General features: G+C 57.2%; 1 protein-coding gene across 1 annotated transcript; it reads right to left on the reverse strand.

Annotated features, from left to right (window-relative positions):
- Positions 1 to 221: 221 nt before the first annotated feature.
- Positions 222 to 8,876, reverse strand: LOC142024890 (zinc finger protein RFP-like). Its single transcript, XM_075017209.1, has 7 exons — positions 8,460 to 8,876; positions 6,654 to 6,749; positions 5,156 to 5,386; positions 4,814 to 4,836; positions 3,576 to 3,679; positions 2,041 to 2,100; positions 222 to 736 (listed from the first exon to the last, which is right to left on the reverse strand). Exons 1-7 carry the CDS (start codon positions 8,874 to 8,876, stop codon positions 222 to 224), a joined length of 1,446 nt encoding a protein of 481 aa, XP_074873310.1.
- Between the last annotated feature and the right edge of the window lie 3,390 nt (positions 8,877 to 12,266).

Raw genomic sequence — 12,266 nt, forward strand, 5'->3', positions numbered from 1 at the left:
GGGAGGACCCCCACCCATGGGTGCTCAGCATTTCTTTCTCAGGCTGGGTGCTCTGGGGGTGTGTGGCTGGCCAGGGGCTGCCCAGAGCTGGGACCCGCAGCGCCCGCCGGGGTCACAGCGATGGGAGGACGGAGCGCCCGCAGGCACAGGTCACACGGAGCAGGCAGGGGGTGTGGAGGGAGGGCGGCTGACCCCAAGGCTCCCGCCATGACCCCGGTGTCTCAGGGAGCCAGGCTGAGCTGGGAGCCTGGCCCCACCCAGAGCCAGGGCCGGATTCTCTCCCCAGGGAAGGAGCCCGGCGGGAAAGTGAAGATCGGGGCCTCGGCACCAGCATCGATAAATGTCACCTGCCCCCGGTCACAGTCCAGACACACCCGGATCCTGCGGGGGGCCCGGCTCAGGGGCAGGGGGGTCACAGGGGACGTGAGAGCCCGGAACTGACCCCACCACCGCTCCACAGCCCAGATCCCCCCCTCCGGGCTGAAGCTGATCGCCCCTTTCCTCCGCACGGATGCTCTGGCCACCCCCACAGCCCAGCGCTCCCCACCCCCCAGCTCCACCTCCCAGCAATGTCTCCCCGAGGTGAACCCCTCACAGCCCAGCACACACAGGGCCGTGTCGAATCTCTCCGGGCTGTTGGGCAGGCGCTGCCGATTGCTTGTCCAGCTCACGCTTTTCCGGTCCACCGCCAGGGCGAGGTCGGGATGAGCCGTGGCTGGATCCAGCATCACCTGGGCTGGGGGCAGAAGATCAGAGGGTGAGGGGCAGAGCTCAGCCCCGGGCCGTTTCTCACACGCCCCAGCAGCCCTGCTCCGGCTGGGACAGGCCCGAGTCCCGGGGAGCTGCCTCCGTCCCGGGACGCGGCCGCTGTTCTGCAATAACTTTGAAACAGCCGTGGGCGTCGTTCAAACCAGGCAAAGCTCAGGCGGCGAGGAAGGGCGGCTGGTTCGAAACGGGGGCTGCTAAGGCAGGGAATAGAGCCTCTTCCCAAATAAGCCCGAGGGCGCCCGGCGGCTGGTTCCAAACCGGCTCTGCCGCGTGTAGGCGCTGTGGTTTGCAGTGGCTCAGTGCTGTTTCGAAACGCCCTTCGCGCGTAGCAGCGCTCTGTCGGAACGAGCTGGCTCGGAGTAGCTCGTTCCGGAATAACGCTGCTGTGTCGACGCCCCCGAGACCCCGCCGAGCTGTCACTGCGGTTCCTGGCTTGGTTTCTCATTTGCTTATAAAAGCGCCACCCCCCCCCCCGCCAGCTCCCCCGGCCGGAGCATCTCGACTCCCGGCTGCAGAGACCCAGCCAGGACGGCGCCAGAAGCTTTTCTGGTGGCGGGAACCGAGGAGGCAGGTCCCAGCTTTAAACGCCAGAGGGAAGCGCCATCATCAGCGCAGCCTCCACTCTCAGGCCAGGGAACAGGGGAGGAGGTGGTGTGGGGTGGGGCAGCCCCGTCCCCAGCCCCGAGAGAAGGGAGACCAACTCCCCAGTGCAGGAAGCAGGGTGCAGCTCCAAGGGGAGCCCAGCCCTGCCCGGGGAAAGAGAAGAGCGAAGGGGTGACCCCTGCACCGGGGTAAAGACGAGGGCTCTGTGCAGTGTGGGCAGGAGCGCGGCCCCAGGGCGGGCGTGAGGGAGGGTTGTTTGTGTGCCAACAGCTTGGGGGTCTCCCCAGAAGCCCTGGAATCCTGGTAGAATTTGGGGTGGGGTGATAAGGTCCCATCGCCTGTGGCCCCACCCCCTCCACGGCCCTGCCCCACTCCTTCTCTTCCCGCGGAAGCCCTGAAGTCTGGCCAATGCCAGGAGCCACAACCGCTGCAGGGGGTCCCTGAGCCTGGGCTGGTGTCTGGGGAGCCTGGGACCAGCCCGTGACCCACTCCCCCCAGCTCACCACCCCGGGACAGGTGGGCGGGAGTAGAGTTCCCCAGGGCCCCGTGGGCTTCCTGGGTGACAGCCGAGCTCTGGCTACTCCTGGCCAGGGCCAAGGGCCTTGCGGCAAGAGACGCAGGCGTGAGGAAGGGAAAGGGGTCGGTGCTGGACTGAGGCTGCAGTCTCACCCTGTCTGTGCGTGCTGAGCGTCTCCCCTCTCTGATGCTCCAGCTCCGCGGCCGACGTGCCTGCGGGTGGGGTTGGGGTGGGGGGGATGAGACAGGTGAGATTTCAAGCGTTCCTGTTTGTAACAGCGGCCCCCCCCCCCGCCGAACCCCGGAGCCGCGTGTCGGCCTCAGGGGGCAGAACTTCCCTCTTTGGGCTTAAATAAGCAGCGGCTGCAGCCCTGTGCCCCTTTGCTCTGGCTGTGAGCGAGCGGGGGGAGGGTCCCAGCGCCACGGTCCGGGCAGCCCCGCCCGTCCCAGTCTGTGGGCTCAGAGCCGTCCCCCTCCCACCATGCCCCACGCCCTGTCCCAGGGCCTGGTTCTCAGAGGGGCCGGCTACCTGCAGCTCCCCCTCGCTCCGGCTGCAGCTGTTGAGACCGCACAGCCCTGGGGCACCTGCCCTGCATCTCTCGAGTGGGGAGGGCGAAAGGCAGGGGCCCCGAGTTCGGGCTCTGTGCTGAATTTGGGACGGAATGGTGCGACCTTTGGTAAAGCACGAATTGATGGGAGCTCGCCCCGGAGCCCGGGCCCTGCTCCCTTTCTCTGCTGCCCTCTCGGTACTAAGTGAAGTGTTGACAACAGGTAGAAGAGTCATTTTTTGTGCCTGAGTTCGGACAGACCGAGACTGCGCTGTTAGACTGACTGACTGGGCCATGGCCTGGGTAGCATTTGCTATAAGGGCAACGTCGTTTTAAATGGCCGTGTTATTAAGTGACTTTTCCTGTGTTGTCATCATCAATAACCCTGGGCTCAGCGCCCGTTGGTGTCCGATGCCTCTCTCACTATTTCCTTCCATCCTTCCCTATCCAGGGCGGAGTGGCTTAGTTTCTGTAGACGAGCTCCGCACCAATCTACTACATCGTCTACCCATTCTCTGTGGGGTCTGCCTCTCCTATTCCAACCCTCCCTTATGCCCAATACCAGGGTCTTGATTTTTCGTTCATCGTTCATTCTGCAAATATGCCCAAATAGCTGTAGCTTCCGTTCTACAAACTCCTGCAGCAGGTTCTCTTTTGCCCATATCTTCCGATATAATTCCTCAGTGGTGACCTTCTGCATCCATCCTGTTCTCAGGAGCTTTCTACAACAACTCCTTCCGAATGCCAATATTCTTCTTTTCGAATCTTTCGTTATCACCCGTATCTCACATCCGTACAACATGCTGCTGAATACACATGTTTTCAAGATGCCCAGCTTCCTTCTTAAGCTAATTGCTTTGCTTTTCCAGGTCTTATCCATCGCCTTCAGACTCGCTCTTGCTTTCGCTATTCTAGTCGCTGTTTCCTTCTTACAGTCCAGCTCATATGGCGTCTCTGTGTGTCACAGGCTGGACGTGGATGACAGGAGAGGGGTCGCTGTCATGATTTCTTGGTCTGTTCACTCCCACCGGGGTCTCAGGCATTGGCCTCTCTCTCTCAGGAGACAGATCCTGCCCTGGATGGACCCATTCTAACCAGTATGGCCATTCCTATGTTCCCTTCTCAATCCCTTCCAGGTACCTTTGAACTTCCTCTCAGGCTCCGATAGTGCATGAGTTGTCTGCAGGAAACCACTGACTACCTCTCCCAGTTCAGGTGAAGTCTGGAACGTCCCCTTCTCACACCTGGAGAGAAGCGGTTTAATACAATTATATGTCATTGAGTGACTAGTTATAAGTTCTTGCTAGTGAGTCCCTGCTCTAATGGGCTGGGGGTTACAATTCCTCTGCTCCTCCCAGCCTGAGAGCAGGTGCAGCACAGCCCACGGCCCTGCAAGATTCCCTTTCAAGGCCCCATTAATGTCCTAGAAATATGGCCTGGAGAGACCAGCTCTGGGCACAAAAGGGAAAAGAGTCTCATGACGAAGTGGGGGTGCGGGTGTGTATGAAAATAGGCTGAGTAGCTCACATAGGGTATAGGTGGAGGTAACCTTGGTGCCCAGGCTTGGCCATTTGTAACCTAGGTGACCAGGTAACGCCTTTGCTTCCCCAGCAGCAGACAAAGAGAGAGGTGGAGCCCAGCTGGTTTTTGAATCAGAAGCCGGTGCAGTTAGGGGGAGGCAGTCCGGAGGCTGGAGAGGAACAAAGCAGGCAGGGCCCCTGGCAGGATACCCAGGCCTGGGGCTCCCTCGGGGGGAATCTCAGACACACCACTTCTGGTTGCTGCGCAGATGAGTCTGCACCACGGTCTATCCCCGTTGCCCAATAAACCCTCGCTTCCACCTGCTGAGCGAGAGTCACTCCTGGTTATGGAGAGAGCGCACAGCCTGGGGACCCCTGAACCCCCTTACAAGTCTGCATGGCCCCTGCATGCCTGGGCCTCCCGGGGAGCGACAGGAGGTCCCCAGGGGAGGTGCCGGAGACATGAGCCGCTAGGAACTAGAGTGAGACAAGAACTTCCCCCACCTCTACACTTTACACTCAGGTCTCCAAAGAGCCCTCAGGTGGGACAGGCTGCTGCCCTGGGCTGAATGGTAACAGGGCCCAGCAGTGACGGGGCCATAGTCCATCCCCGCAGCCCTGAGGCAGCCGGTGCCCGGGGGAGGTGACATCTCTAGGAAATACTTGAGGTCGGCATTTGCCAGTGAGGGGAGAACTCCAGCGTCTGCTGTGCAAGGGGGAGGATGAAGTTGATGAGAGAGATTTGTGACCCTCTGCAGACATTTCGCTGTGGAGCCCCGGGGAGGTTCGGTGCTACCCTCAGCCCCCCGCGCTTTCCCAACGCTGAGATGCGTGCAGGGGCGTGACAGAGGCACGTACCTGCTCAAGGTGCTTCGGATATCCTAAAGCAGAGAGAGACAGAGAGAGAGAAGAATCTCAGATCCAATGGACACACAGGAGAGACGGGAGAAGGGATTTTGGAAATAAGGGGAAGACAGGCCCTGCCCGTGCCCCAGGGCCAGGGATTCCCTGAGCTAATGGGACTCTGCCATCTCTCGTATCTCTGTGTCCGTCACTCTGCAAAGCACAGGAGTCACTCGCTTCTCAGCAATGCACACCCTGAGTCACACCGAGACCTCCCACTGCTGGACCCTGCAGCTTACGATTCAGGAGCCTCCCTCCCCTGGCTGGGGAGCTGGGTCGTTTCTCCCTCAGTCTCACCTGCAGGAATTCACTCGCTGGCTGCTGACACTTGCCCTCCATCTCACCGATCAGCTCACTGAGACGGGAAATCTGCGCAGAGAGTTCACTGACATTGTCATTCTGGATCCTCACGATCTCCTCGTCCAGCTTCTCCAGCCGGGCCAGGAGGAGTAGCTCCTGTTCCTCCAGGAACTGCCGCAGCTGCTGGAATTCAGCCACAATCTTCTGCCTCTCGGTTTGGGTCTGTTTCTGTGTGAAAATAGGGACAGGGCTGGTTAGGGGCACGGATGGAGCCTGGGGCTCTTTTGTGGAGAGTTGAGCGCGCAGCAGAGAGAACTTCTTTGGAAACCCTAAGATCTCTCACGGTGAATCTACCCGGTGGCTGCTAGGGACAGGATTTGCTCGCCTCTCCCTTTGGCCCCCGTGTCCTACTGCAATGGACGTTTCCAGGCCCTTCGGCCATGTCTACACGTGCACGTTACTTCGAAGTAGCGGCGCCAACTTCGAAATAGAGCCCGTGACGGCTACACGTGTTGGGCGCTATTTCGATGTTGAAATCGACGTTAGGTGGCGAGACGTCGAAGTCGCTAACCCCACGAGGGGATGGGAATAGCGCCCTACTTCGAAGTTGAACGTCGAAGTAGGGCACGTGTAGACGATCTGCGTCCTGCACCATCGAAATAGTGGGGTCCGCCATGGCGGCCATCAGCCGAGGGGTTGAGAGACGCTCTCTCTCCAGCCCCGGCGGGGCTCTATGGTCACCGTGTGCAGCAGCCCTTAGCCCAGGGCTTCTGGCTGCTGCTGCGGCAGCTGGGGGTCCATGCTGCATGCACAGGGTCTGCAACCAGTTGTCGGCTCTGTGGATCTTGTGTTGTTTAGTGCAACTGTGTCTGGGAGGGGCCCTTTAAGGGAGCGGCTGGCTGTTGAGTCCGCACTGTGACCCTGTCTGCAGCTGTTTCTGGCACCCTTATTTCGATGTGTGCTACTGTGGCGTGTAGACGTTCCCTCGCAGCGCCTATTTCGATGTGGTGCTGCGCAACGTCGATGTTGAACGTTGACGGCGCCAGCCCTGGAGGACGTGTAGATGTTAGTCATTGAAATAGACTATTTCGATGTCGCCACATCGAAATAAGCTACTTCGATGTAGGGTTCACGTGTAGACGTAGCCTTCGTGAGCAGCCTATTCTGTTTTTCATGGCCGGTGGGAAACCGGGCCCAGAGCCACAGGAGGCAGGTCTCAGCGCTGCGCTGGCAGAGACAGGATTGGAAAAAGAAACAAACGTCACTGGACAGTCTGAGCAGGTGCAAGTAACAGCTCTGCAAGGGGACGTTTGTTCACTCGGGGAGGATGTCTGGGAAAGCCGCAAGGGCTGGACATTAACCCCTCCCCTGCAATGGAAGCTCAGGACTTGCCTACACATGGCTGTAACCCCGCAATCCACGATCCTGGAGAAACTCACCGTCTCACTCTGCCTCCACACACACCTCCCGCTGGTTTCCAGCGACAGGCACCTACCAGAAACTCCCGGCTTTTCCCCTCTCCGCTCGCTTTCCATCCCAGCAGCTTTTCTCTCTCTTCTCTCAGGGTCTTCAAATGGGCCTGGACTTTTTCCTGAAGAAACAGACGGGACTTGGGAGGTTTCGTTGTGAGGGCGGAGGGGTGAGTGGAGCTGGGCGTTTTTCTACCCAGACCCAAGAGGGCTGTTGGGCTTAATGGCCGTGTGACACTGGGGGCCCCGAGGAGATGCAACCTGGTGAATGCCAGCTGGGCGTGCACCATAGTCTGACTTGTTACCGGTTCAGGTTCAGGTATTTCTGATCTCGGTTCTCACCCAGCTGTATTGGCGTTAACGAATATATCAGCGGTGCAGCACGTAACAGGGGGGTGAACCAGTAAACCCACATGTGGAAAGATTTAACTGATTGTACAAAGCCCGGAAACCACTCGGGTTTAAATCGGGGCTGGGATTTCTGATGTGAAACCTTGGGGACTGCCCACTGAAAGGACGCAGCTGGGCTAAGCTCCCGGGCAAACCCCTTGAAATGTAGGGAGCCACTTGCCTGGCGTTAAGTGCAAGGTCCCAGTTTTGGGGAGCGCTGTCCGTGTCCGATAGGGATTCGGCACTGGAGGTGGGGATGTCCTGTGCCCCAGGGATGCCTCAGTGGCCAACTTCGTTAGACAGGTTGAGCTGCGTTCAGAACTGCTGGGGTTTGCCCTGTGGACGTGCCTTTCAAAGGCAATGCCCTCTGGGGACCTGGAGCAGCACTTTCTGGGAGATGTCCAAGGGCTGCCAGGTGGGACGAAGGGAGCCACGCTGCCCGGTCCTTGCCCACGTACACACCAGCACAGCTCAGACTGGCACCGGGCAGCCCCTGCCTGGGGTTAGTTTTGCTGCGCTCCAGTCTGATCCCAGCGGTACCCGGCACAGACCTGCGCTGAGTTTGACTCCTGCTGGAGCAGCACAGGAGCGCAGAATCCCAGAGGCAGCCTCCTCGCCCTGCTGGAGCTGGGGCCCTCAGCAAGGTGTCCTGCCCTCCTAAAGAACGCGATGGAGGGAACTCCAGCCCACGAAAGCTTCTACCGCAACACGTTTGTTAGCTTTTGTGGTTCAACAGGGCTCCTTGCGCTTTTCCTCTTCATGGCCTCGTGTCATCAGTAGGGGCTGGTGCCGCGGTGGTCGCATGGCCTAGTTATTTGGGCCCTGGATTGGCTCTGGGAAGGCCTCAGTTTTATTCCCCTTCACCACCGACCTGCTGGGTAGCCCTGGGCACCTCACTGCTCCTCTCTGAGCCTCAGTTTCCCGTTCGTCCTGCCTATTTAGGCTACAACGGGCCCAGAGAGGGGACTGTCCCTGGCTGTGGTGTGCAGAGGCCCGACCCCATTAGGGTTCTGTAAGAGCTACCGTGATGCACGTAAAAGTAATACTAATAAACTCTACTAAGTAAATCGGTAATAACAACGTTAGCTTCTAACCTCCCCTTCTCCAGGCTGAGGGCAACACAACATATCGATCTGTCTGCAGCTCCCCCCGAGTCAAGGCCCAGTGAGCGTTACGCAGCTTCCACTGGGTTTAAAACATTCAAATAGTCACAAAGTGACCCCCAGCAGGGCTTGAAAAGCACTCAGCGTCGCAGACAAAAGATCCCCCCACAGCAGGCATCTCGCCTCGGCTGCCACATTTGCAGAGCAAACCTATTTTATTACAGCCTCTCCTGTGCCATGCAGGCTTTGCAGAGCTGAATTACCCCTGTGCCAGGGAGCTCCCAGGGCAATTAGCTGGTGTTGAAAACCCAAATTTATTACCCATTAAACTGGACTTACCTTATACTCCTGGGTAACCTCCTCTACGGGAACCACCGTGTGAGCTCGGTGAGCCCAGGACAGGTGGCAAACCAGACAGATGGAAGTTTCGTCCTCTTTGCAGAACAGTTTCAGAGCTTCCCGGTGTTCCCCACACACCCCATCTCCTCCTGCTGCCTTGGCTGCCTGTGAGCTCAGTCGACTGGCTATTTCTACCATGTTGGCCAGCTGCCGGTTGGGCCGGAGGTGTCTCTGCTGCACAGTCTCTCTGCACTGAGGGCAGGAGGCGGCTGGGTCGGGTCCCTCCCAGCACTGGCTGATGCAGGCTCGGCAGAAGTTGTGCCCACAGTCTGTAATCACGGGGTCGTTAAAATACTCCAGGCAGATGGAACAAGTCACCTCATCCTGGAGACTTTCCACGGGGTTCTCTGCAGCCATGGCTCCCTGTGGGCTGGGGAGCAGGTCAAGAACTGAGAAGTTTCAGTTCCTCCACAGTTGACGCTGCGCCCCGCCTGCAGCAGTAATGGGGTATTTCCCTTCCCGGAGCTTGTGCACCGTTTGCTGAAGTGCAAGGAGCCCCCTGGTCCGAGTTCAGTTCTGAAGGATGAGAGAAAAACATACCACAAGGGGCTCTGGTCCTGCAGCGTTACACGGACATCAGCCTCCACCCTTCCTGAGGCATTTGCAGGAGCCGGGTGAGTCTGGCTGTCAAGGGATTAACAATCAGGCTTGGAGGAGCTCCTTTTTATACAGCATTTTGGCAGCCGTTTATCTCAATCAGTGATTCTGCTTCTGGATTTGAACTTACACGGTTGCATAAAAATCTGGATTTTTAAACATTTTCACTCCAGTTTTTACCAATTTAAATGTTCACAGCGGTGGGGAATTTAGGACGGGATGAGAGGGTATTTTGGACAGACAGTAACCGTGTAGTGACAGTAGAGACACATTCAAAAAGGGAAAGCTTTATAACCGTGAAAGGAGATCGTCAACATCACATTATGGTGCCTGTTGGTAAATTATACCTGTCAGTGGGAAAACTTTTTCCCGGCTGGTTTATGTACAGGGAAATCCACATTCACAGCCATCTACTAAGAAAGTCAAATCCTTCCAGGTCGAGTGAGTGAGCACCTCAACTGCTGGGGAAAGCTTCTCCTCTCCCTCCAGAGCCTGGGAAAAGCGTGTCAGGGGACAGACTCACAGGATTTGTCTGATAAGAGGGTTGCCACCTTTGAACTTTCAAAAAAGGGGGACAGCCCTGAGAGGGAGCGTGTCTGTATCAGTATCCGCCAGCTCGCCTTGTATGAATGTGTTGTAGTGCAGCTAGCCCATGAATACAATGGGAGTTGGTAGCTGCAGATACGCTCCCTCTCAGGGATGTCCTCTTTCGTGAAAGGTCAGATACGGTAACGCTCTCTGATCATCATCTCGCTAATGATCCCACAGTCACTGGGGCTACGTTTACGCTGCGATTGTTTTCGAAATAATTTACGCCGTTGACAAACGTTATTCCGCCCCAATGGCACCGAAGTTCGGAGTAAGGAGCTATTTTAAAGGCTCCACTACCCCTCATACAGTAGCACACCTAAAATAGCAGCGCTGTGTCGGGGGCCACAAAAAACCCTCACCGTTGCTTTTTTTGGGATACCTTTGTTTCCCAAAATACCACCTGCAGTGGAAAGGTAGCCCAGGCCAATCTGTGAAGAATCGGTTGTCAGTGGCAATGCGACCAGTCCCTGATGTTCTCTCTCAGGGAGTTTCCAATGTCCCCGTCGGCTTTCTTTGGTTGGCCCTGGTCAGGAGAGGCCTTGGCCCAGCATCTAGTTAAGATTAACAGCCCACCTCAGTGCCTTTGACCTGTCCTCTCTGACTGCCCCAGGCCTTTCTGCCCTCCTCATGGCTTGAGGCACTCTGCCTTTCTAGCAGGCCTTGTTTCCTTACTGGTGGCAGCGGTGGGTGCCTGACTCTGTGGCAGGAGGCAGAGGCAGCTTTGTGTGTGGGCGGGGGGGCGGTGCACAGGCTTCCTGCCTGCAGGAAGAAGGGGCTCCCCTTCCCCTACAAACCTCTGTTCAGACAGAGGGAGGAGAATGTAGAAAGGTGGCCAGGAACTGAGGACGTTGCAGGAGTGAAAATGCCCCGTTTTTCAGGCCTGCTCAGAGCACGCAGCCTGAGCAGCTGTTGGGTCTCAGGCGCTGCACCCCAACTCCCTCCTAGACCCGGCAACCCCTCCTGCACTCCTCCCCCAGGCCAGAATCCTCTCCTGAACCCAGACCCCCTCCCTCTCCAATCACCTTCCCCAGGTGCCCAACCACAACCCTCTTCTTTACCCAAACTCCCTCCTAGACCCTGCACCCCCTCCTACGCCCCACGTCCCCACCCCCAGACGCTGTCCTCCCATAAACGGCATGAGCACGTCCTCTGACTGGAGCACCGGAACCCAAGACTTTGGGTCAAGTTCTCAGACATGCCACTCCCCGCTGGGGTCTGCGGAAGAGCACGCCGTGGCCCGGCCAGCACGCAATACAACGATTCTAACTCCAGGTGAGTTACGCAGGTTTATATTCATAACCCAATCTGCATAAAGCATGAGGGAGACCGTCGCCCCTTGTGCAAATCCTCAATACTTATGGTCGAGCGGCGTGCAAATAATTATTTCCTGGGGAGAGCTACCGCTGCGCAGAATCTCCCGGAAGGCGAAGAAGCCTCACTGGGGGTGCTCCTCCACGCCAGGATGAGCCCAGCCCTGAGCCTCCCACTTCCAGGAGGCCAAGGGGGCTGAACTTCCACTCCTCCCAGAGTCACGTGGGGAACATCACTGGCTGTTCCTTTTCATCAGGGAGCGAGGGGACCGTGCGCAGTCTGCTTCATTCGTCACTCTGGCTGTGGAGCACGGGGGGCAGATGAGCCAGGACCTGTTTCGCCCGACGGATGTGAACCCCTTCCCTGGCTGTGTCCTTCGGAGCTGCAGAGGCCATGGAAAGGTGCTTCTCACCTGGCCCCAAGCTGCTGTGCTGGGAGAGGGTTGGGATAGAGCTCTCTCTCCAGGGCAGGCTGCACAGGGAACCCTCATCCGCAGCCCCACCCCAGAGCAATGGTTTAAATGAAGCGTGGACGTTTGCACTTTATTTAAAAAAAAAAAACAACAACAACAACAACAACAACAAAATTAATTGAGTTAAAGACCTGAATAACGAGGGGTCAATCTGCTGGTGATATATATTAAAACACATTTGAGATCGCTTTCCTTACACTGTGACCCCATTTTGATAGCATGTTGCCCTAGCAGCTCATTGACATTGGTGTTGTCCTTTGCTCAGGAACCCTGGTGCAGACCCTGAAGCCGAAAGAAGATTTTTAACAAGCTCGCTTCCTCTCCGTAGTGAGCCGAGAGGAACGTACAGCTGCAAACCCAACCACCGTGCTTCCTTCCAAGTGACGCCAACTTTCTTGCTTTCTCTTGGCATGGGGGAGGGTGAACCAAACCCTTTTTCTCTGATACTCTCCAGGGGGAAAAGTCTGTTCATCTCCAGAATCAAAGAGAAAAGCGCCTCTTTTATGCGTTTTAAATTCTGTGGACGTCCAAACCGTGCCTGAGGTGCAGCAATGGTTTTGGATGTGGTGTTGAAGCGGGGCAGACTTAATTGCTGATCTGTGGGCCAGAACTTTCAAAATGTTTGCACAGGAAGGGTATGTTTAATTTGGTGTGGGGTTTGTGCAGCTGCGTTCACTTATCTGCAACAACTGCTGACTGATTAACTCATTGAACGCAGGGGCCTGGACGCACCAAAGGAGTTGCACATTGTCAGCTCTGGCCTCGGGGAAAATGGT

Source organism: Carettochelys insculpta, chromosome 22 (genome assembly GCF_033958435.1).
Source record: "Carettochelys insculpta isolate YL-2023 chromosome 22, ASM3395843v1, whole genome shotgun sequence".
Classification (NCBI taxonomy): Eukaryota; Metazoa; Chordata; order Testudines; family Carettochelyidae; genus Carettochelys; species Carettochelys insculpta.

What these genes read in the sequence shown, in the direction of transcription:
- LOC142024890 (XM_075017209.1), bottom strand. Translation starts at nt 8,876, where the DNA reads ATGGCTGCAGAGAACCCCGTGGAAAGTCTCCAGGATGAGGTGACTTGT. An exon ending in AGGTTACCCAGGAGTATAAG is followed by an intron (nt 6,750 to 8,459) that starts GTAAGTCCAGTT and finishes CTGTTTCTTCAG; the next exon opens with GAAAAAGTCCAGGCCCATTT. An exon ending in CAGCGAGTGAATTCCTGCAG is followed by an intron (nt 4,837 to 5,155) that starts GTGAGACTGAGG and finishes TCTCTGCTTTAG; the next exon opens with GATATCCGAAGCACCTTGAG.